This window comes from Cucumis melo, chromosome 8, assembly GCF_025177605.1.
Source record: "Cucumis melo cultivar AY chromosome 8, USDA_Cmelo_AY_1.0, whole genome shotgun sequence".
NCBI classification, from domain to species: Eukaryota; Viridiplantae; Streptophyta; class Magnoliopsida; order Cucurbitales; family Cucurbitaceae; genus Cucumis; species Cucumis melo.
This window is the reverse complement of record NC_066864.1, coordinates 25,965,580-25,990,343: the sequence shown is the minus strand read 5'-3', so window position 1 is coordinate 25,990,343 and position 24,764 is coordinate 25,965,580. Positions and strand designations below refer to the sequence as shown.

At 32.0% G+C, this 24,764-nt stretch overlaps 2 protein-coding genes across 5 annotated transcripts; both read left to right on the top strand.

Annotated features, from left to right (window-relative positions):
- The first annotated feature begins 2,877 nt into the window (after positions 1-2,877).
- Positions 2,878-13,576, top strand: LOC103501482 (probable LRR receptor-like serine/threonine-protein kinase At1g06840). Of its 2 annotated transcripts, none has more exons than XM_008465065.3 (21): positions 2,878-3,223; positions 3,339-3,481; positions 4,383-4,527; positions 4,797-4,868; positions 4,965-5,036; positions 5,487-5,630; positions 5,746-5,817; positions 5,940-6,011; positions 6,509-6,580; positions 6,908-6,976; positions 7,088-7,156; positions 7,315-7,386; positions 7,569-7,655; positions 7,822-7,890; positions 8,558-9,069; positions 9,932-10,087; positions 10,169-10,452; positions 10,691-10,757; positions 11,556-11,815; positions 11,952-12,086; positions 12,996-13,576. In XM_008465065.3, exons 2-21 carry the CDS (start codon positions 3,385-3,387, stop codon positions 13,344-13,346), a joined length of 2,877 nt encoding a protein of 958 aa, XP_008463287.1. In that variant the 5' UTR covers positions 2,878-3,223; positions 3,339-3,384; the 3' UTR covers positions 13,347-13,576. The 2 variants fall into 2 exon arrangements, with proteins under 2 accessions (XP_008463287.1, XP_008463289.1); XM_008465067.3 differs by having other exon boundaries at positions 2,879-3,223; positions 11,559-11,815.
- Positions 13,577-17,071: 3,495 nt separating this feature from the next.
- On the top strand, positions 17,072-22,563 carry LOC103501483 (putative zinc transporter At3g08650). 3 transcript variants are annotated; one of them, XM_051088292.1, is made up of 7 exons: positions 17,179-17,330; positions 17,911-17,969; positions 18,304-19,050; positions 19,328-19,612; positions 20,211-20,339; positions 20,999-21,096; positions 21,360-22,563. In XM_051088292.1, exons 3-7 carry the CDS (start codon positions 18,592-18,594, stop codon positions 22,171-22,173), a joined length of 1,785 nt encoding a protein of 594 aa, XP_050944249.1. In that variant the 5' UTR covers positions 17,179-17,330; positions 17,911-17,969; positions 18,304-18,591; the 3' UTR covers positions 22,174-22,563. The 3 variants fall into 3 exon arrangements, with proteins under 3 accessions (XP_016903007.1, XP_050944249.1, XP_050944250.1); XM_051088293.1 differs by lacking the exon at positions 17,179-17,330 and adding an exon at positions 17,729-17,759; XM_017047518.2 differs by lacking the exon at positions 17,911-17,969 and having other exon boundaries at positions 17,072-17,330.
- Positions 22,564-24,764: the final 2,201 nt, after the last annotated feature.

Below are 24,764 nucleotides of genomic sequence, written 5' to 3'. Positions count from 1 at the left end.
ATATCTATTAATAATATAATTTAAAATTTTAAAATATTTTATAAATATTTTGGTTTATTTTGCTATATTTAAAGATGTTAAGGGTTGAAAATCGTTTGGTAATTAAGTTTGATGGTAGTTTTTTCTTTGGGTAAAATACTAAATTCGCGTCGATTCGAACCTGCTTCCATCATTTTCGTAACTATTAAAAGAAAAGAAAATCAAAATATATTAATATTTGAACGATAAAAATAGGGTAAATTATAGGGAAAAAAAGTCAACCCTAAAGTAAGTCCAACTTTACAATAACAAAAATTTGTTTCTTAGTGACTCTAATAAATGTTTGAAAAAAAAAACCCAAAAAATATATAATAACCACCAAATGTACTTATAAGTTATATATATATATATATATATATAAATGTATATGTATATACAATTTGGAAACCAAGAAAGTAAAAGATGTATATATATTTTGAAACTAAGGTCAACAAACAATAAATTTGGATACTATTTTTTGAATTCAAAAGTGTGACCATCTTCGTGGTTGTTCTTAATTTAATACCGATTGTCGTAATAGATGAACTACTTTTATAGATTTATTCATATCGTAGCAATGTTGAGAATACTAAAAGTTCATATACTTCTTCCATTTTTAAATATGAAAAGTTTGAATCAAATAAAAAATAAAAAATTATAAAAGTCAGTCGAAAATATAAGAGTGGTCTAATTGTATATTAATTATTAATAAATTTTAAATTTGGTCACTTAAAGAAAATTTATATTATCTATTATATTTTTATTTATTATAAACTTTGAAAATATATTTATATATTGTATTTTTAATAACAAGTTAACGTAGAAATATAAGATTTACTTAGATTTATTTAAAGACTTAGACTAAAATTAGATAATTGAAATTTGAGGGATTGAAATAATTATATTCTTTTTGTATTTAGACCATGTTGTCATTATTTTATTTTCTAACTTAAGAAATTATTGCAACTTTAAGTCTTAAATATTGCACAATACACACAACTATCCATTGTTTACATTTTTCTTAAATTGAGATACTACACCCTCATTAGAACATCATCAATATTTTTGTCACAAAACAATTAATTACTACTATATTATAATTTACATTTTTCTTTTGTATTCTTCTTAAATCCAAATAATTGCTCAACATGGATGTGATAATCAATTACTTTTTAATAGTTAGCATTATGTTTTTCATATTTATAGATTAAAAGAAAAAGTAAAAGGAAAAGGAATAGTATGAATGATCAAATATTATAGTTGATGAATGGTTTAGATTTATTAAAACAACAAGTCTATTAATTTTCTATCAATTTTGTGTTTGAAAAGTTTATTAGGTTAAATATATAAACTAAAATTGAAAGTTATTAAACATAAAATAGATTTGTTTGAGATTTTAAAAGTTTGTGTTTATAAAATACCTTTTAAAAGTTTAAGAACTTATTTTATATGAATCCTAGAAGATGATAAAGCTAAACTTGTCGTAATAAAAAAGATACTAAAAGACTATTGATTAACTATAAATCCAAATGAGATCTTAAACGTTAAAGAGTAATTGATAGTTCCCAATAAGACTAAATCAAAATAGTTCTTACTTTTTTTTTTTTTTTTTGTTTAGATGTCTTTATGCAAAAGATATTGAGTGAAACCATGTATTAATCGAAGCAATTGAGTTGAAAAGGTAGCAAAAGAAAAAAAAAACGAAAGAATAAAGGTGAAAAAGTTGCTTAGCATCGTTGTTGTAGTGCTACAAAAACATAGTTTCATAGTTAGGGTGTATCTTTTCTATCTAAGTTGTCGTTTCAGACAGCTAACTACTCGATTCATAGTCTCTTCATATATAATATTCATTTTTAGGTTTTATTTTCTTTTGATTGTAAAATACTTTTAATGATGCTTAATCACCTCTACATCATCACGACATATTATCGAGTTTAGTTCTCTAGTTTAGGAACAAGAATTATGATCATGCATATTAATGAGATTTGAGTTTAAATAATAATTGTATTTTAATTTCTTGCATATGTGAGCTTTGTGTTTGTGAACGAATTAGATTTTAGCTAATTGAATGTCGTTATCCATAATTTTTGTTGTTTTAATCTTCAAAGTAGCAAGGATGGATGCATACCATGTAATTGACTTATAAGCTATATGTATCTCTTTCAAATCGGTTAATAATATTCTACCATGTTATGGTTTAACATTTTTATTAGACACAAAAAAAAAAAAAAATAATAATAATAATAAAAAAATGCTAAAAATGCTAGTGTTATATTCAACACAATGATAACATTTTTGAATGTAAATGATATTTTTAAAGTTCATCAGCCTATTACACCTAAACTTCTAATTTTTACCATGATATTTTTTAGTAAATTGGTATTATTAACTAAAAAATTATTTTGTAATTAGATTCTTATAAAGGAAGGTTAATTTTCAATTATGTCCTTAATATTGTCTTTCCGAATTAACTGTCAAAATATATGACCCAGTGGACAACGGATTCAACTTTTCTCAAACACCATTCAAATTAAACTAAGTGGAGAGGGTAAGGAGTTAGAAAGTGAGTTGAAACGAGAGAAAAGAAAAAAGAAAAAAAAAAAAAAGTAAAAAAGTAAAAAAGTTTTGTTAGTAAAAACAAGAAGAAAAAAAGTAGTTGAAAATTTAATTTTCTAATAAAGAAAAGGTATAATTATAGTTCCATTTTATACCAAAATGTTTGATATTTTAGCTAAAAATTGTTTTAAAATCCATTAATTGTTTAATAAAAAACCACTTTCGTAAGAGCGCGTGGCGTTTACATCATCGTTTAGATAAAGAAAAGTCAACAACTTCTGCCGGTTCAGTTTCAAACTTCACTCTGAGAGAGAGAGAGAGAGAGAGAGAGAGAGATTCTGTTATGGTTTTGGTTGTTGCTGTCAATGGATGAGGTCTGTTGTGAAGCAAAATCTCAAAATTATTAGTAAATTGGAAGCGCCAACCAAACCCTCCACGATGCTTTTTCTTTCTTTCTCGTCGCTTTCCCCTTTCATCATTTACCCTCATCTTCAAATTCACTCTCTTCTTCTTCTTCTTCTTCTTCTTCTTCCATTTCTCTTCTACTCCATCTTCAAATTCACTCTCTTCTTCCTCTTCTTCCTCTTTACCAACAGGGTTTCTGACGAACACTTTGATTTGGGCCTCATTCTGCTTCCTTCTCCCATAGGTATTACTTGTTTCCGGTTTGATTCTTTCAATTCGATGGATTTTGTTGATGGGTTTGGTGTTGAATTTCTAGAATGTGATTGGCTTTTTGTGATTTTTGGTCTGATATTGGGTAGGAGTTCGTTTGTTTGACTGCGATGCTGTTTGGGAGCTAATTGCTAGATGCCGTCGATGTGGAGGGATTGTGTGTGCGTGTTTCTGCTGTTGTGTTGTTCATCCATACTTCTTTCTGGTGCTGCTAAAACAGAGCCATCTGATGGTAAAGTTTTCTCGGCTGTAGGGTCTTTCATGAATTTGCTTCCATGGTCTTGAGTGGTTTAAGTGGATATGGCTGGTACTTTTGCTATGGTCTCAATTTTTGTAATTTCATTATTGTAATTGTCATTTTTTGTTTTGCGATGTGATGGGGATGGGTGTGTGAACCCTGATGAGATAGCCGGTTGCGTCTATTGATTCTAGTTCTTGTTATTTAATAGTTTCTTTGTAATTTGAGTATTAGTCTCCTTTCATTTCATCAATTAATTCTGTTGTTTCCATTTAAAAAAGTAAAAATAAAAAAGGGTTCTTGGTAGCATGGTATGTGGGAAGGAATTCCGTGTATCAACTTTGGGAGCTTTTGAGCGTTTGAGTTATACTAAGTAAGTTGCTTGTGAATAATGATTTTCGAGTTTGAATGGTTTGTTTATCACCGAGTGCTCAATAAGGACTAATGTAAGTCACAAGGGACTTGGAGGAAAAAAAATTAAAGTTGCGATGACCACATATGTACAGATTTTCTTGACAACCAAATGGACTAGGGTCGTGGTTGTCTTGAAAGAATAGTTGAGTGCATAAAGGCGTCCTGGACACTCATTGATCAAAAGAAAAAAAACTCTTATTATATGGTCTACTAAACAACGACATGCAGCTTCCTTCATATACAATTTTTATGCATATGGTATAATTATCTTTAATATGAAATCATTTTTGGGATGATCAAGCATCTGAACAATTTGATCTGGGAAGTTGACTACCCTCCAATTTGGGCTCTCTCTCTTTCGGTTCTGTTATAAATTTTTGCTCTCCTAACCATTATATAGAAAGGCCATGCAATGGGGAAAAATATCATATAGAGCCTTATTGAGTCTCCTCATCCTATGTAATGATTTATATATCCGCAGTTAAAGCATTGCTAGCAGTAAAGAGGAGTCTAATTGATCCTGTGGACCAGCTTATCAGTTGGAGTAAAGGAGATCCTTGCAAAGATAATTGGATTGGAGTAATATGTTCTAATGGAGCTGTTGGGAACTTACGTGTCAAAGAAATGTATGTTTTCTCCAGCATTCTATCCCCTTCCTTTATGCTGTATTTTCATCCTTTCCTAAATTAAAACGTAAGGAGAAACTCACAAGTCACGGATTTTCGAGAAATATCTTCTATTTTGTTGCACATTTTACTTTTGAAAAACAAAACAATGATAATTAGGAAAATATAATGGCTTAAATAATTTTCTTTGTTCCAGTGTCACTCACAATATTTAGGAATCAAAATAATGGCTTAAACAATCCTCATTTTTTCTCCTTCATCTGTTGCAGCCATCTATTGAATAAAAACCTATCTGGAAATTTAGCTCCCGAGATCAGTCAATTGTCAGCGCTTGAGAAGCTGTAAGTAGTTGACAAGAAGGTTCCATTATTCTATTTATACTTCCCTAAACATTCTTTCTGTTACTGATTTTTTTTCCTTTTGGTTTGTCCTGAAAGAAATTTCATGTGGAATGACCTAACTGGTTCAATTCCAAAGGAGATTGGCAGTATGATCTCGCTGAAACTTTTGTAAGTTATATCTCAACAATTTCTTCTTTATTTCTATCTCCTGCTTGGGTACCCCTTTCTTTTCTTCACAGTTCATGATTGGAATCTTATAATTTAAATATTTTAAATTACTTCTGCTTATTATTATTTTTTATTGCCGCAAGAGAACCTGTCTCAACCTAACTATCCTTTTCTTTTTCGATCCCCAACACCTGGGAATTGTTTCTGTTGTTTTTTTGTTGAGACTTGGTTTTGTTCATTGTGTGAGAGAGATCATTCATGAACTTGGGATTCAATTTGTATTAGTAAAAGATGATAGCAAGTTTAAGTTACTTAGTTCGTTGTTTGAGAGAGAGATTGTTCGTGAATTCAAGATTGAATGACTTAGTAAAACAGAATAGAGAAGTACGACTTAAGCGCTAATTTCTTTAATCTTAGTGTCTTCTGACAGTGAATTTTTATGATGCACAGACTCCTAAATGGAAATAAGCTATCTGGTTCTCTTCCGGATGAGCTTGGTAATCTTGTAAAACTCATCCGATTCCAAATAGATGAGAATCAAATTTCAGGGCCTATCCCAAAATCATATGCTAACTTGGCCCGTCTGAAGCACCTGTGAGTGAATCTCTTCATCTCCTTGTGGTTTCAAGTTGATCCAAAACGCCGTTTTGTTTTTTGTTTGTTTTTTAAATAAACTATATTTTTTCCTATTTCTTCATTTACTTTGCAGCCACTTCAATAACAACACACTAAGTGGTGAAATTCCATCTGAGCTTTCCAAATTACCCAAGCTTATTCACATGTGAGTATTTATGTTTATAGATACGTATGGAGATGATCAATAAAATATTTCTTATCCACAAATACGTCTCTATGGAAGTGATGAGAGGGCATAATTCCTATGAATTTTCATGTTCGTTACAGGCTTGTAGATAACAATAATTTGTCGGGTTCTCTGCCACCAGAATTTTCTACCATGCCAGTGCTACGCATTCTGTAAGTTCACTTTTGTCATACAGGCAAGTTGCTTATTGCATATTCAAAACTTTATGTTTTCTTTCTCTTGTTTATCTGCTTTCTCAACAATTATATTATAAGACCGTACAAGCGCACTGCTTGGAGACCACCAGGAGGTGTCAACATTGAAAAAAAAACTTCAATGGTTTACAATTAAAAATAACCAAAAATTGCAAAGACCCTACCTTATCTTCAAAGGCGTGGCATTGGAATAATTTTATTTGTTAATTATTATTCTACTTGATCACCTTGTCATAGGTTGTCATCTGCTCTTTAACTTCGTAGTATTGTATTTGGTATGGAAGGAAAAGTTATTCAGATGTATCTACATCAATATTTTACCCTTTCTGGCTGCATGTGTTTTTTCTTGATGGGAAAAAGGATCACATATGGTTTCCATAATGTTTTGTTTTTCAATACACACACACATATGTATGTATGTATATGTTTACTCACCTCTATGCTGGCTTTGGCAGGCAACTTGATAGCAACAACTTCGAAGGGGAAATTCCAGCATCTTATGAAAATTTTCCTGAATTAGTGAAATTGTAAGTGTTCCTTTTGGTTTGCACCTTCCACACTATTCATTTCTATATTTCTACAATAGAACGGCTCTAAAATTTAATGATGTTCATACTCCTCTTTTTGAAAAAGGATATATGTTAAGGTGGTCCATTAGGATTTTAATATTTTATTATCGTAGTTTGCACATACATATTTGCTTTGGAATGTAAATCATGAAGATAATAAGCTTTTGAAGACATCCCAAGTTCTTTTCTTTAAACAAAAATATGTTAAACCAATAAGCGATTTGCTTCATGAATCTTCTCAATGGGCGCTAATGTTTTTCTCTTCCACCATTATGGTTCTCCCAGAAGTCTGAGGAATTGCAGTTTGGAGGGACCGATTCCTAATTTTAGCAAGTTAGCAAACCTCAGTTACTTGTAAGTTACCCTCCGTAGGTTTTTACTTTTGTTTCAGTAAATTTTGCATTCTCTTTCTTTTTTTGGCTAATGATAATAGTTATGGTATTTGTTACCTTGGTTGTTCTACAGAGATCTTAGCTGGAACCATTTTACTGGACCCATACCCCCTTACAACCTCTCTTCTAGAATGACAACATTGTATGTCAATGCCTTGCGTTGATTATCAATTAATTTGCATTTGTTCTCATTTTAGGCTTTCATTTTAGACTTTCACTTAACTTTCGTGAAAAATTATGTTTTGTCTGGAAGTTTTCTGATAGTTTTTTTCATGCTTAATATATCTGTTGATTTTCTAGAATTTTGTCAAACAACCAGCTGAATGGATCAATACCCAGAAGTTTCTCCAATCTTCCTTTCCTCCAGAAACTGTAAGATTCAAGATTGTATCTGGTCTTTATGCATGGTCTTGTAAATACTTGCATGAAATAATGGCTATGTTTGTCAAAGCATCTTAGTTACATTTTTTTCATTTCAGCGACTTAATAATGCAGCATTTTCTTGATTTGGTCACGGAATATAATTCAGCACTATCAATTTTTCTTCCTTGCAGGTCACTTGAGAATAACTTTCTGAATGGTTCTGTACCTTCTGCTCTATGGGAGAAAATGTCCTTTGATTCAAGTGACCGACTTACACTGTAAATCCTTTGAGCAAAAAAATAGGATACAAACTTTCAACTTTCTTGGAGTTTCATTTCTTTTTTTGAGCATTAAAAGCTGCAATTGAAATCTGAGCTCGTTTCTATTTATAGAGTAAATTTGTTCATGATTTATGAATGATGATCTCTCTTTTTTTTAATCCAGCGATCTTCGAAACAATTCGTTTTCTGACATTTCTGGAAGCACAAACCCTCCTGCTAATGTCACCCTAAGGTATTCACTTTATTCATTTCTGGATCTTTAATTGTTACTGATGTCCAATGAAAGCCCATGGAATTGCAAGGCATAAAAAGAACCAAGCCCATAAAAATTCCAAAAGAGGCCAATGGAATTTCTAATGTATCCTACTCCACAGTCGCTAATCTCAGACTTTTACGAACAAAATCGTCACTTTGGTTAGCAGTAGTCTCTCGTAGGTGCATCAGCTTTTTTTACCTTCACTCTCCATTTTTGCAGTTACAGATATTTTCATGCATGAAAGCTTTTTCCTTAATCTTTAGATTATAGTTTTTAGGTAGGAATTATGTGTCAAACTGTAGGTGGTATCACAGGAAAGTACTGTTCATATGCCCTGCTCGGATGAGTTTGAGTTTTCTTTGTCATTAGAAATTTAGCTGATGTCTAATATACCCAGTTAAATATTTATTGTAAATCTATGGCTGTATTTGTTTTTTAATAATGTCTCTTATCCACAAAATTTAAGTTATTACTGAATTATATGTATGCATGGAATGCAGAATTTCAGATGTCTGAGTTGTCTTTTTTCCTCATTGGTAATCATCATATTTGCTCTGTTAGGACTTGAAAGAGTTATTTGGCTTATTATTTTCAGAAACCTGCTTTCTATAGTGTTCTCATTCAACCATCTTTCATTCTTTAGGCTTGGAGGGAATCCAATCTGCAAAAATCAGAGCGGACAAAACACTGAAAAGTTCTGTAAATCAAAAAGTGTAGAGGATGGGCTTCATAGAAGCTCAAGCAGTTCCAGTAAAACATGTCCAGTTAGCAGTTGTCCAACTGACAGTTACTTTGAATTAGTGCCAGACACTCCTGACCCATGTTTTTGTGCATCACCCCTTGGGATTGGATATAGGCTGAAAAGTCCAAGCTTTTCCTACTTTCCTCCATACATGAATTCATTTGAAGCGTATCTGTCAAAGGAACTCAGTTTGGTGAAGCATCAATTGTTAATCGATTCGTACGATTGGGAGGGTTCTCGCCTGCGGATGTATCTGAAGATTTTTCCATCATTTGATAGTGGTACTCATAAATTGGATGTAAATGAGACATTTCTAATTACAGAGAAATTTATGTCATGGAATTTTACCCGTAATGACGTGTTTGGCCCATATGAGCTTCTCAACTTCACAATCCCTGACCGTCTTCAGACTGGTATGTATTTTGTTTTGTGATTTTCCTTTTAAATAATGGTGAGTACGCCAGTTAATATGTTGTATAACTGTTCTTGTGAGTTAGTATTAGTCAAATGTGAACATTTCTTCTTTTGTATACTAGAGTCCTTAATTAGTAGTTGATCATCTTTTGTATGCGCTGATATTTTATCTTTTGAAATCTTCACCAAGTGTAGCACGTCATCTGGTATACTTTAGACAAATTTGACACATCCTTTACGTTAGATGAAAACAGATAGATCCTTTTAAGTTCACAAGTTTTATTCAATTTTTATTTAACAAGTAATAAGATTCTTACTTTTATTTCACTGGTAAGTGTTGTAGGTTCAAGCGGGTTATCCCGTAAAATTAGTCGAGGTACGCGTAAGTTAGCCCAGACACTCACGGATATAAAACAACAACAACAACAATAACAACAACAACAACAACAACAACAACAACAACAACAACAACAACAACAACAACAACAACAACAACAATAATAATAATAATAATAATAATAATCTAACTTTATAAAAGTCAATCTATATAGAAATTGAGGTCCACAATATCTAAGGACATCTGTGACTTACTGCTGTGTCTCATCAGCTTTGATGAGCCTATTTACGCTCAACATATTTTGCCATAACAGAATCTTATCTAAGAAGAATTAGATCCAGGTATTTGTTGGCGTCATGGTCTCTATAATGCTGACTGAGTTTTGTTTAATGTGTATGTTTATTTCCAAATTTGTGTCCTTATTTGCTTGAAAATATGAGTTTCATTTATTATTATTTTTTGTTATTCTTTGATTTTCTGTTGACGTATTCTACAAATCTAACCTTACAAGTTTATCAGTGCAGTCATTTTCCAGACAGAGAAGATGGGCATTAGTACGGGCGCCTTGGTTGCCATTATAGTAGGATCTGTTTTTTGTATCCTTGCGATTGTCGCAGTTACTGTACTTCTGTTTGCTAGGCATTCTATATACCGTCGCAATTTGTCAAGGAAAAATCTCTGTAAGTATGATAGAACGGACTATCAAATTAAACTCTGATAATGGTGGCATAAAGTGCATTGAAAATTTCTTTTTATTGCAGCTTCAACGATTCATCTGAAAATTGATGGTGTGAAAGCATTTTCATTCAAGGACATGCAATTGGCTACTGGAAATTTCAACCACTCAAGTCAAGTTGGGCGAGGAGGTTATGGCAAGGTCTATAAAGGCATACTATCAGATAACTCTGTTGTAGCCATTAAGCGTGCAGAAAAAGGATCCTTGCAAGGCCAAAAAGAATTTTTGACCGAGATAAAACTCTTATCACGGTTGCATCACCGAAACTTAGTATCCCTAATAGGATACTGTGATGAAGAAGGGGAACAAGTATGTTGCTCGCTTTATTTTATTTTATTTAGGTCTTATGATAGGCATTGAGCTTATCATGTGATCAAATAATATCTGGTTCTTTTATGATTTCTATAAATTCAAGGCAAAGTAGGAAGTTGGTTTCAGAAAAGTAACTCATTCTGGGAAATAGTTCTGATAGGGCATGTATCAGGAAGATGTTGCTATTCTTTTCATTGATTTCTGCAGCGATTTATTTTTTGCTGTCTTTCTACAGATGCTGGTTTATGAGTTTATGCCGAATGGAACTTTGCGAGACTGGCTTTCTAGTTTTGAATTTTCAGGTATTGACCGTAGCAAATATTTTATTTGTTCTGAACCCTAATCTATGCCCAATTGCCCATCGCCCCCCATTGTACTTGATTAAAACTGCTCTTGGGACTAGACATATCTGGTATCCCGTGTTGCCTCTTAGATCCGTAAATAGTATTATTTCACTTCAAATTACCTTTTTTGGATAAGAAACAATTTCATGTTTGAAATAGTCCAAGGGATGTACAAAAGCTCCCTATCAAAGGGAGTACAAAAGATGAGACCAATTTGCAACAAAAAAATTCTAGGTTGTGGTCTTTTAGGGGTTGATAATCTTTACACCAAAAAAGAGCTATAAAATTAGAAGATTCAAGAATGCAATAATTCCTCTCTTCTTACATATTTGACAGAACTGCACAAATGAAGCTAATCGTAGTTAATTATGATATTCACTTTTCCTCAAGGTGATGGGCGTTATCTTTTTGGCTTCTAGGTGGGATATGGTGGAAGCTTTTTTATAATTATTCTGTTTTTTTTTAAGAGAACCTATTCCTTGTTGATGAATGTCTTTACCCTTATTTCATACTCTTTTGGTCAAATGAAATTACTAATTTCCTGATAAACTACACACTTGTTCTCAAAACTTCCGATGGTGAAATCAGAATTCTTTACCTATTTTTATTTTGTGTGCAAAAAATGTTCTGAACATTGTTCACCCATTCCTAGTACAGCCGCTTGCTTTCATATATATATTGATGTTGTAAGACTATTCAAGGTTTTCTTTTGCATCGAAAATTTTGGTTGCACCATTAACTTCGACTGTTCTATAGCAGACGAAAGTACATCAACAGTAAGACTGAATTTTCGTATGAGATTACGAATTGCACTGGGTTCAGCTAAAGGTATACTGTATCTCCATACTGAAGCAAATCCTCCTATATTTCACCGAGACATCAAAGCTAGAAACATACTTCTCGATGCTAAGTTCACGGCTAAAGTGGCTGATTTTGGATTGTCACGTCTTGCTCCTGATCTAAATTACGAGGGGGACGTTCCTGGACATATATCTACTGTTGTGAAGGGTACCCCTGTAAGTTTTTCTTGACGAAAATGGTCTACATAAAGCATCTAAAATTTTTGGGAACGTCCTGGGATGATTTCTTGTCTATTTGGAATGAACACTAAGGTTTTTGTTAGCTTTTCTGAGTGTTCTATGTATCGTGCAGGGTTATCTTGATCCAGAGTACTTTTTAACCCATAAACTGACAGACAAAAGTGATGTCTATAGCCTAGGAGTTGTATTCTTGGAGCTCTTAACGGGCATGCACCCTATTCAGCACGGCAAAAACATTGTCCGTGAGGTATGTTTCCTTTCACCGTTCGTCTTTTGCATCTCATTTTCTTAATCATAATCAACAGTCAACACTTCCACAGGAAATAACCTTGGCATTCTATTGGTTTCAAAAACTGCATTAGGCATCAGCCTCAGCTTCCTTATTTTCTCATCTATTCTTCTTTTCTCAATTTTGATTCCTTAACCTGTGCTTAATTCTAATAATTTTTCCGTGTACTTTCCTTATTTCGAAGTGCACAATTAGTCTGTCATTCACTGTCCAATTAAATAGTAATTGAAATCTACAGGGCTAATGAGGAAACCGATGCAATATGTAGTTACATAGTTGCATATAATACAAATTTTAGAAGTGGCTTCATCCTAGCCTCCATCTTTTCTTAACTACTCTTCCCAAGATAGATAGTGTTGAGTAAACAGATAGGATGTTCACAAAATCCTAAGAAATAAGGGGTTGTTGGCTCAAGGGTCCTTGTTTGGCCCCAGGAATGTGGATCCTACGACTAAAATACATCAATTTTATACTCTATTAACTTTCTTACACTATTGGTCCTAGGAGTTTACACAAAGACGGGGATATTTGGGACAAGGTGTGGAATTCTGAACTCCTTAAATCCATAATGTACAGAGTTAATTTGACATAAAAGTGACGTTTTTTAGTAATGGGTCCCACAAACTCTATGGGTCAAACAAAGAGTAATGTTCACAACTTCACACTTCTTAACTCCCTACTCTCCAACTAAGCACTCCCTTTATGGTTCACAACTCCAGTCTTTGCCTCAAATGCCCTTCAAGTGGTTTAAGAAAATTATTGTTAGTGTAGAAAAAGAAAAAGAGAACAAAGGGTTAAAAACAGCGAAGTAGATGAACTAAAATTGTAATCTTAACTTTTTCTTTCGACATTTTATGTTTACATCAGGTAAAATTGGCACATCAAACGGGAACAATTCTTTCAATTGTAGACACAACGTTGGGTTCTTTCACACCTGAGTGTTTAGAGAGGTTTGTTGCTTTAGCCATCAGTTGTTGCCATGACAATCCCGAAGAACGGCCGTCCATGCTAGTTGTGGTGAGGGAGTTGGAGAACATATTGAACACGATGCCTGACGATAGTGGCGCACTGGATTCAGACTTGTCAACGAAATCAAGTGCCAGACTACCATCCTCACCAACATCAATGTCCGGCTTCAGCCGAGATCATTTTGCATCGGGAAGTACTTCAGGGAGCGATCTCATCAGTGGCGTCATGCCAACCATCAGACCTCGATGACATCTTGTTTTGCTTCTGCTTGATGCTTGTTAGTTCATAGTTGTATGTAACTGTCTTCTTACGAATCTGGATTTGTTTAGCCAATGTTTGTGATACTAAGCAGTAGGATTCATAGATAAGGGGCCTCTTCAAAACTAGGAAGAGTAAATTGAGTTCTGATTTTTACTCAGTATATTTGTATATTTATATATTAATGAAAGCACGAAAAGCGAAAAATTTACATTTGAAAATTGACTCGTGTTGTACAGATGATGATCGGGATCAAACATGTGGAAGAAAGTATATATCTTAAATCGAGTTTCATGTTTCAAATAGCATAGAGATAAGATTCTAGCTTTTAGAGAAAGTATACATCATTGAGGGGTAGGATTTTTCTACTTCATTTGATCACATTAAAGCATTTGAAAATAAAACTTCCCTCAATCTTAAGAATTCAAAGTCAAATAAAGTTAGAATATAGAGATGAGTGAGTGATTCTTGCTCTTTTATGTCAAATCTCTTAGGACTTCCCTCAATTTTTCTTTATGAATTATTTTCTCAAAATATCAATAAAAATTTTCCCTTGATCAAACACTTACATGAGATTACTGTATCTTCTTGAATCATGAGTAATGTCGTATCGTGAAAAACCAAATGTCAAGGTATCGTTTTAGTCATCATTTGATATCAGCTGGCGATATGAATAAAATAAATAAAAGGCCACTGGGATTAGATTAAGATTATGAACTAAATCATGTAGTTTGTAAAAGCTTATGAACATTCAATCAATTGGTTGTGCCAATTTGCTATAAGCCAGCTATATAACATTCAGTTTAATTCTCTATATGTTAAAGACTAGTTTTTGCCAATGAGATATTATAGTCTACTCTATTGGAGCCAATCTTTATAAGTGACTGGGAGATACATATTTGGAACAACTTCTAGGTCTGTCAAGAATTTTTCTAGCCATACTGCTTCATTTGCCGCTTTGTAAGTTGCTAAATATTCAACTTTCATTGTGGAGTTAGTAACAAGTTTGTTTTATGCTTCTCCACACTACGACTCCTCCATTTAGAGTGAATACTGATCTTGATGTAGACTTTCTAGCATCTTTCTAGCATCTTCTACTCAGCATCTTTCAGTTTTCATGAGCATGTAATCTTTTGTTCTTCTAAGATATTTTAGAACATTCTTAATGATTGTCCAGTTATCATGTTCGAGATTGGACTGATACGTACTAACTATCTTACTGAGTAGCAAATGTCAGGTCTAGTACATAACATTACATACTTCAAACTCCTAAGAGTGGAAGCATAGGAAATATGTCTCATATCCTCAACCTTTTTTGATGTTTTAGGGCATTGTTATTTTGACAAATGAATTCCATATTTATTGCCAGTTTGCTATAAGCTACCTATATATCATACCCTTAATATGAAATAAGAAATTGCAATTGCAATTTAAGATAATAAAAGGGAGAAGGCATCAATTAATGAACAGTGGGACTTATAAATTTAAGTAGAATAAAAGGGAGAGAGAGAATGCCTTTAATTTAGTACATTTTAAAAAATAGATGATTTTGTTAATTTTAGGTTTTTTCTTCCACAATTTTTTAAGTTAAATGTTGGCATAAATTACAAGTTTAGTCTCTATTTATAAACATAATAAATAAGCCTCCAAGTAATGTATGGATATATTGAATACTAATTTGAGTGAGTTTTGGTAAAAACGCATACGTTATGTTATGTTAAGAACCTATTAAACATAAACTAGCTCATTTATGATTATTAAATGGGTAGAGTCCAAGTGGTATCGATGTTAAAGTGTGTGAAACCTAATTATTATAATTGATAGGGAAAGTTGCAAATGTTTCGATTAGAATAAAAATATTAACATATACAACTATATTTTAAAATAATTTGCAAATATAGTAAAGTTTATTAGCGATAGAAGTTTATGTTTATAATATTTTTTTTAAATGTTACTATACACTTATTATTTCTAAAATTATTACCCATTAAAATTAATCGATCGATATGTCATGTCTCTCCTAACGAGACTAAATTCTCCCAACCTATTTCTAGTAAAAAAAAAATGAACGATCTTATAATAAAAAAATTATTAAAAAAAGTTTAAATGGCCGTATCAAAATTAAAGCTGTAAAACTTTTTAAAATTGAATATTTTAAAACAATCAACTTACAATCGACCATAACCCAAGTTAACAATCTTAGATTCAACATCGACCAACAAGGTTAAATGTATGAATCTTTCAATTTTTCGGTCTTACTTATTATTGAATTAAAAAATAAAACAAAAGAAGAAAATGTTTTACTATTTTTCTAAAAAGGGAAAAACCTATTAGGTTTTTCATTATTCACTCTTAGATTTCAAAACATTACATTTTTATGTTTATGTTTGTGTTTTAAGTTTTCTTTTTCATGTTTCAAACATCTATAGTTTTACCTTTAATCTTTTTTGCCTTTTTCTTCTTGAAGTAAATTTCTAATGATTAATTAGATTATAATTTTATTTTTCATCATTATTTAAATAAAATAAATTTATAATTATAACATTAATAGCACACACAAAAAATTAGCAAAGGAAGGAAAATTTTGAATTGACCTAATAATGAAATTGAAATTAAACAAATATCCAAAAACTTAATGAAAATTAAATTTAAAATTCTAAATAAATATATGAAATATTAAAACAAAAAGAAATTATTTTAAATGATAAAATTTCTAAAAATATTTATAAATACAACAAAATATCACAATTCATCTGTATAAAAAAACCAAAATAAACTACTATTCGTGACTATCGTGATACAAATAAACACATCCAATTATTTTCCAAAGTTAATAATTTTTTTTTTTGTGAAAATGAAAAAAAGGAAAAAGGAAATTGAGTTTTATATGTAAAAAGGGATATAGATTGGATATTCTTTGTATAATAATCCGTTGACTAAATACAAAAACACAAAACGATGACACAAAAGTTGTCTGTTTTCTACTAAAACAATGGGCTCTTTTTCTCTCTCCTCCCCCTCTTTTTTCTTCTTACTTCTTTTCTATTCTTACCCTTTTCTTTTCTTTTCTTTTGTTAAGACAGATAATTCCAATTTTAATTTCTTTTTCTTTTATATGGAATTGAATTTAAGCTTTCTAACATGATTTAACATTTTCCCAGTTAAATTATAATAAAAAAAAACCCTACTTTTTATGTATGGATACTCTTTTCTATTTTGATTTGTGTTCTTTTAAAATTCTCAATTTTAGTTCATGATGTGTACTTTATTAAATTTAAGGTTTTATGGGTTAATTATAATAATTACTATTATCAAAATAGTTAGATTATATGTATTAGCCCATAGTTTATGCTTTTCTGTATTAAGAAACTTCAAATATGGAACTATTAATTCAACCTTATATATTTGTCATGGGATTTTCTCTATTTACTCCCCAAAACTTTTATATATTCTATTTCAAGCTCTCTATCTTTCAATATTTTTATTTCATTCCATTAATTCTACACAAATAAAAATCTAAATACAACACATGGGGAGAAAAATTAAACTTTGTTAGCTTTGTACTCCCCTCTCAATAAACCATTTAATATATATATAGATTAAGTCTACCAACCAATTATAGTGATATAGATTAAAGTGGTATGTTAAAAAGTTGTAGGCCGATTATTTAATCATGGAGTTGTCATGTCCATTCAATTAAAATTCATACATTAAGATTTGATAAATGAAACTATCAATCCAAAATGGAGGGATGTAATTGAAAAAGTTGTGGAGTGTAGGGAGTAAACCATAAATTAGTGTAATTTTAAACAAAGTTCCAATTTTTGAACCAATTTAAGATCCAAAGTTTGCTATTATTCATTCCACCAACCACCTCAAGAAAACTGCTGCCTTTTCTCATTCGCCCCAACTCTTAAGGTCTGGGGAGCGCCTTTATTCCTCTTCATTTCTTCTTTCTTTCTTCATTTCTTCTCCGTAAGTTCAAAATTTCCCTTCTTTTCATTCTTACTTTCTTCTCAATTTATCATCTTTTTCGATTCTTCTGTAATTCCCATGTCTCTTCTTGTTTCAATTTCAACTTCTTAGGGTTCTGTTTGCATTGTCTTCATTCTTCTTAATTTCATCTAAGAATGCGTACATACCTTTCTTTCCTTCTTTGGTTATTCTCAAATGGGTTTTGTTGTAATTTCGTCTTGAATTGCTTGAAATGCCTCTATCGTGTTGGGAAATTCTATTTCCTGGGTTTTGATTAACGAATTCGTTGATTCTAGTGTTGCTTTTGTTTAATGGGAAATTGGGACATCGGGGAAAATATCTAGCAGTTTGGTTTTTTATTTTTTTATTTTTATTTTTTTTTTAATGTTTTAGGGTATTTTTATTGATGGGATTGTTGTTGACTTCATGGTAAGCTCCATTTTTCATCCTTGGTAGACCATTTTTTTTTAGTTTAGTGGAAGGGGTTGTCAATGGAATGGTCATTGACCTTCGCATTGTGCCCGCACTTTCTTTGTGTTATTTAATTCGTATTCGTGAGAAGATTTTTGCGAATTTGTAGGAGTCTGTTGATTTGGAGTTCAGAAATTGCATTGCGGATTGAATTGGCTATATTTTCGGGTGAATCTATCTTGTCTTTGTTGGTAGTCCTGGAAATTATCTCATATCTTTCTATGGTTCTTTTAATTGCTCTTCTTTCTTTATCTTCGTTTTCTCAAAACAACTGGATCTGCTAATATATACATCTTATGATTTAGAAACATGATTGTTATTCGTGGTGTGCGAATATTTTGATGTATGTACTCAAGTTGTATCTCGGTTGTTATGCTGTGAAAGTTTAGAGCATAAAATCATGGTTCTGTTGTAGGAGAAATTTTGCATTTCTTTTTTCTCATTTTTGGTAGATAATGTTATATCAGATTTCTGATTCTTATGATCATTCCTTGACTCACAGCATAGCTGCAAAGGCGCCTCCCTGGTGTTAATCTAACAAGAACAGGTGGTTTGTAATTTTGAAATGAAGGTCGCCTGCAGCTGCTGAAAGTCATATGCTATAAGCTCCGTGGCTGGGAAGCAGTGTCTAACGCTCTTTTAGGATTGTGGTGCGTAGTAAAGTCTGTTCTATCTGGTGCTTGAGAGATTGGACAAATGTGCTCCTAATTGTGTCTCTGTGAGAAAATTCTGTTCATTCGTCCAATTCATGAAGTTATAATCACTGAGTGAAATCTGGTTGAGAAAAAAAATGACAGTGGATTTTAAGCGAGTTCTGTTGTTTTCTCTACTGTTCTTATTGTTCTGCGGTCGTGCTATAGCAGAGTTTGAACATGGGAATTCACAAAAGATTATATCTGCTCCAGATAAAAGTGGAATAAAAGTTATTGATGGTTCTGGTACAGAGAATTTGATTGGTTTTGAGGATACTAACTACTTGTTGCATGAGAGAAAAGGAGGGAGCAGAGTTTCAGTGTCGACTGTTGCAGTATTTACATTGGCCATGGCTGCTGCTACAGGTTTAGGTGCTGTTCCATTCTTCTTTGTGGAACTCGATCCCCAGTGGGCTGGTTTATGCAATGGAATGGCTTCTGGGGTGATGTTGGCTGCTAGCTTTGATCTTATACAAGAAGGGCAGGAACATGGTGCCGGCAATTGGGTTGTAATTGGGATTTTAGCTGGTGGAATTTTTATTTGGCTTTGTAAGAAGGTAATGGACCCGATCTTTCTACTTAATATTTTCTATCCCTTTAGATTTTCATGTAAAGTCAGCTGGTGCTTCTTGGGCATTCTTTACTTTTACTGAACGTTAATGTGGAGTCTATAATTGTCTTGATTTTTCTTCTTTTTATTTATTTTAGAAAGATGGAGGATCTTGTGTTCATAGCTTATCTTTTTCATGTATTTAACCCATGTGCTCACATGCATTTATATCCTAATCATTGCTGCTTCAAGATCTCATTGCATTGTTATATGTTGATTTTCAGTTTCTTGAACAGTACGGTGAAGTGAGTATGTTAGATATAAAAGGTGCTGATGCAACTAAAGTTGTTCTTATAATTGGGATAATGACTCTTCATTCATTTGGTGAGGGCTCTGGTGTCGGTGTTTCTTTTGCTGGGTCTAAGGGTTTCTCTCAAGGTCTTTTGGTGACTTTAGCTATTGCTGTGCATAACATACCTGAGGGATTAGCTGTAAGTATGGTTCTTGCCTCAAGGGGTGTCTCACCACAGAATGCCTTGTTGTGGAGTGTGATTACATCATTACCTCAGGTATTGCTTTGATAAATTGTTAAGTTAGTTCCTTCCATTAGTTCACTTCAAATCAGCAAAAAGATATCTGAGATCGATTTAAAAAATGTTATGCCATGTAGACAAGAATTTATATATTCAAAAGCACTAGAGTCAAGAGGAGCCCTATATTTTCATTAGTCTTCAACATCATCTATTACTACAAACAGCTTTATAATATATATTTTGAGCGATATTTTGGGTATGCTTGTACATCTTAGCCAGATTCAATATCCAAACATAGTTGGTTTGATCTTTTTTAGGGCAGTTTTAGTTATTCTTCATAATGATGGTTCATATGTCCGGGTGGGATGGTGAAATTTATTTTCATTATATTTAATCTATTAATTTCAGTTATCTATGGGTCACCTTAATAGATCACATTACATATGACAGAAATATTCAACTTTTTATAAATTGTGCAGTTTGACCCAGTAATAAATTTATTGTGCTGTAAAAGTTACGGCTTAATGCTGTGATAGATTTGCTACTTTGTTACATGAAAAGTTCTATTTCATCCTCCCTTCATACAGTTGTATAATTTTGAGTTTTCAACTCTGTTATGATATAAATGTCTCAGCCTATTGTAGCAGTTCCCTCGTTCATATGTGCTGATGCATTTAACAAATTCCTTCCCTTCTGTACGGGCTTTGCTGCTGGATGTATGATATGGATGGTGGTCGCAGAAGTACTCCCTGATGCATTTAAGGTACTATCAGCTTTAAGATCCTCAATATCATTTTTTCCCTATCAACTGGAATGTAGACAGAAAATTGAGGGGTCTAAATTATCTGCCTAAAAAATGATTTGTAAGAACTTATGACTTTTAGAGATAAGAATTATCTGCCTAAAAAATTGAGGGTTTAACTTTTGTTCTAAGTAGAACCTGGATGGTAAGAACTTATGAATTCTAGAGATACTATAGCTATTCAAGGTCCCAAGTTTGAGCTCCCTAGTTGGAAACTCAATTACTCAAAACTCACGTTGTCTCCTAAAACTGGCCACGGTGGGTGAAGCCTAACCATAGATCAAATGGTGTTGGCCAAAAGTAGATGCGAGTGAGGCTCCAGATGCCCGGTTATCCAGAGAGAAAAAAAAGATTAACTGTGAAAATTATATCTTTATGTAAATTATAATAGTTTTGTTACTTTAATAGTTAACAGGAGCATCTATTCGACTGACTTGTTTCTTGAAAATTATCTGGTGTTTGTATACCAGCCGTGTCTTAGTTTTTATTTCATTTATTCAAGAAGTTCGTGTTCAATTAAAAAATTGTGGAAAATAGGAATAATGTGAAGTGGGTCTTTCTATAGAGTTGTTTTAAATGCTAGGATAGTAATTTTGGTTTTATCTGTTTCATGGTTTCAGGAAGCTTCACCATCACAAGTTGCATCTGCAGCCACACTTTCTGTGGCATTCATGGAAGCTCTAAGTACCTTGTTTCAGAGTTTCACCCATGAATACAAGTGGGTTTGATCCTTCTTTTTAAAACATTTTTAACTTCACTTTTTCTTTCTTCTGTTTGTTTTTCTTCAGTTCCTAATCTTTGTGAGTAAAGATTGATTACATTCCAGGAAATGGCTATTTAATATGAAGTTAGCTTACATAATGAAAATGATTTGATTATAAGTTTAGCTAACGTGAATAATTTAATTAGGAATGGTATTTCTATTTTTGTTGTCATTGCTATTTTCGTCCTATTGATCGATTTGATATTCTCGTGTTTCAGCTCTGGAGATGTTTCTGGCTTCTTTGTTTCCTTACTTTTTGGCGTCGGCCCACTACTCGGTGGCCTTGTTCTAGTTGTATTTGCTCATGCTTTTCATCTTCAGCACGCTCTTCTCATGGGTACTGCTTCTGGGATTGCTTTCATTCTTGGTGCTTGGCGACCGTTGCAGCTACTATTTTCTTCAAAAATGGATTTCATCCCTCTCACAACACTCCTAACATTAGGAGCAGCATTCATCCACTTCTCGAGTTCCAGTCTTCTGAAGCTCGCTGGTCAGAAAAAAGCTTCAGTGAATGATTTAGCAGCTTCGACCAATTTTTCAGTAAGTGTGCACACCCTTCAATCTTTCCTATCATGTGGAGCAATTGCATTCCATGCTTTAGCTGAAGGACTCGCACTAGGAGTCGCTGCACCAAAAGCATATGGGTTCGGTCGTCACATAGTTCTCCCTGTTTCTCTACACGGCCTCCCTCGAGGTGCAGCAGTAGCTAGTTGTATATTCGGGGCAACTGATAGCTGGCATGGATCTCTCATGAGCGCAGCCCTCATTGGATTCGTAGGTCCAATCTCTGCAATTGGAGCCATACTTGCAGGTATCGACTACAGTGGTTTAGATCACGTGATGGTGCTGGCTTGTGGTGGGCTACTTCCGAGCTTCGGAAGTATAATCAAGAGAGCAATGCGATTGGATACACAGAAAAGTAGCAGCGGACTTGTGATTGGTTTGGGTTTTGCTATTTTGTGTTTGATGTGCACCAAATTGGTTTGCTTGCACACACCTTACTGCAACTCTGCACCCGAAGCCGTTAGATGATGAATGCGAGTGTGTTCGTCTTTGTAATTAATTTGACAGGTCATTGCAGCGTTCTGCTCGCAAAGGGATACACATTTGAGAGTTGTTGCAGATACGAATGAAAAGGGCACACATGAGTTTAAAGCAAAACTGATGGCAGAGCTTTTTACTCATATTTGCAATTGAAAGAGGGGAGGGAGGGAGGAAGCTCATCCAATTTCTAGAGGTGTGTGTTTAAAATTTTCTTTTATACAATAGATTTATGTTATGATAACCGTAGGAATTTTGGTTGTATTGTATTTTATTCTCACAGAAAGGGGGAGATGGATTAGGATAGTTTTAAATGGTTAAAGCTTTTGATGTTACTATTAATATTACATGGCATGGTATAAATCTTGGGTTACTTTTTTATATTAACAAAAAAAAAAAAAACAACATATTTTTTCTTTTTTTTATTTTGTGTAAAAAAAAAAAAACTCAATGGAATCAGAAAACATATATAATAGTATTTGAGGACTTAATTGGCAAAAGTCAACTAGTGAGACTTTGTAGTGTAATATTTGTATGTTGATGGTTTAGTAGATGTAGATAAGACATGTTTTATTATGATGATATTAAAGATTGATAATGTAGTCGTCTATTGCTTCTTAATATGTCAATTTACAAAAGATTTAGTCTAATTAAGATTCTTTTGACTGCCACCCAACATAAACTATATAGAATTGAGTTGGTGGACTTTTTAATCTCACTTTGCGTTTGTTTCTTTTTTGTTACTCCTCTTCTCAACTCTCCTTTCTCATTTCTTCCTCTCACCCCATTCTCATCTTTTTCATCTTCTCTTTTCTTCATCTCTGGGTTTGGGGCTGTTTTTATTATTATTATTATTTTTTTTTTTTTTTTTGGAAGATCTACTACGTACGTACTTATGGTTGTTTGTTGTAGATGATCTGTCTATGTTTTTACTCTCTTTTGTTTTTGGATTTCTTTATGTTATTTTGTTCAGATCTTTCTTTTCGTTTTTTTTTTTTTTTTTTTATTATTATTATTATTATTTTTAAAACGGGTAGGAATGTAGATTGTATAGTTGAAAATTAGAATTAACAATATGAAAGAAGATTCATTTACAAAAACTACAACACATTCCAAATCTCATCTCTCTACCAAACCCAATTTGAACTTTCTGAATAGTAATTAATTACACAACTCTATGTTTGTATGATACCCCAAACTTCCCTTTTCAAGTCCATCCATTTAAATTTTCTATTTTTTTCAACTATCAATCTTTTTTATTAATTTGAGGACTTTATCTCTTAGAATTTCTCTATTTTTTGCTTATCTAAAAATTCATCCGTTTATGTTAGAACAAAACTACTTTTAAAGGTGTGTTTGGATTGATTTTTAAAATGTTTAATTTTTAAAATAATTCCTTTTAAGATAAGGTGATGTATTTTGATATTCGTTTAAAATAACTTTAAAAGAATGAGATTATGAAATATATCATTTTAAAGAAATCGAATCCAACTAAATTCTAAAATAAATGTTTATTTGATGTTAAATAAAGAATCTCTCCTAAATATCTATTTTTCTTTCTTTTTTTTTTATTCTTTTTTCCATCCGTTTTTCACTCTGCTTTTTTTTCTAAATATTTTGAATATTTTTTCAATGTATTCATACACATTTATATATAAAAGTTTGTCAAATCTACTCCGCCTTAACATTTGTGAAAGAAATCATGAAGACGTAAAAGAAGAACATGATTGTTCAATTTGTGAAATGAATATGAATGAATAACGTGATCGAGTTGCATACCTTTTTGTTTAGCTGATATTATATTGTTTTGGAAATATTATTGATCTTATCTATATTTTGTCGTTGAAAATCAATTATATATATATATTTATATTATTGTGAGGTATTTCCATTTCAAGATATTTGTGTTTCTAAAATTGAACTGTTCAAAAAAATTAATACAAAAAAGGTGAAATTAATGCTTTAGTTTATATTTCAAGAATTTCAAGTAACTAAAAAATATTAATAATTTCAAGATAAATTTCAAAATATATTTTTTTTAAAAAAAGATTTGAAATATGTATTTCTTTATGCAATTAGTTCAAAATATTTAATAGTGTTTTATGGTAATTTGATTGTTAGCATAGTACAAATCAAACACAATTTTGCATATAAACGTTTATAAAGAGATTGAAAATGTTTAGATTTTAAACTTGTTTTGTAAAAAAATGTTTTAAAACAATGTGTTCTAAAAAAGGCATTTTTTTTCATAAACAATCCAAACACACGGTGATTTTAAATTAATTTAATATAAAAATAGTTGTAAATTACAAATAAACATTTCACATAGTTTTTTCCATTTAAATGGATACAATTATTAATAAGAATGTTTTTAAATAATGCAAAATAAATCAAATTATTTATAAATATAGCAATAATATTATTGATATATGATTATAGACGGTGAGAATATCATCATCTATTTGTCTATCAATTAAATTTTATTATATTAGAAATATTTTTAAAAATCATTCTTAAATATAACAAAAACATTTGCAACTATTTACAAATATAACAAAATCTTTCAAATTTTCAATAGATCA

Bases quoted from the DNA above. Each gene is read 5' to 3' on its own strand.
- LOC103501482 (XM_008465065.3), top strand. From the start codon at position 3,385: ATGCCGTCGATGTGGAGGGATTGTGTGTGCGTGTTTCTGCTGTTGTGT. The intron at 6,581-6,907 runs GTAAGTGTTCCT...TGGTTCTCCCAG, and splicing joins TTTCCTGAATTAGTGAAATT to AAGTCTGAGGAATTGCAGTT. The intron at 10,088-10,168 runs GTAAGTATGATA...TTTTTATTGCAG, and splicing joins TTTGTCAAGGAAAAATCTCT to CTTCAACGATTCATCTGAAA.
- LOC103501483 (XM_017047518.2), top strand. From the start codon at position 18,592: ATGACAGTGGATTTTAAGCGAGTTCTGTTGTTTTCTCTACTGTTCTTA. The intron at 19,613-20,210 runs GTATTGCTTTGA...TAAATGTCTCAG, and splicing joins TGATTACATCATTACCTCAG to CCTATTGTAGCAGTTCCCTC. The intron at 20,340-20,998 runs GTACTATCAGCT...TCATGGTTTCAG, and splicing joins TACTCCCTGATGCATTTAAG to GAAGCTTCACCATCACAAGT.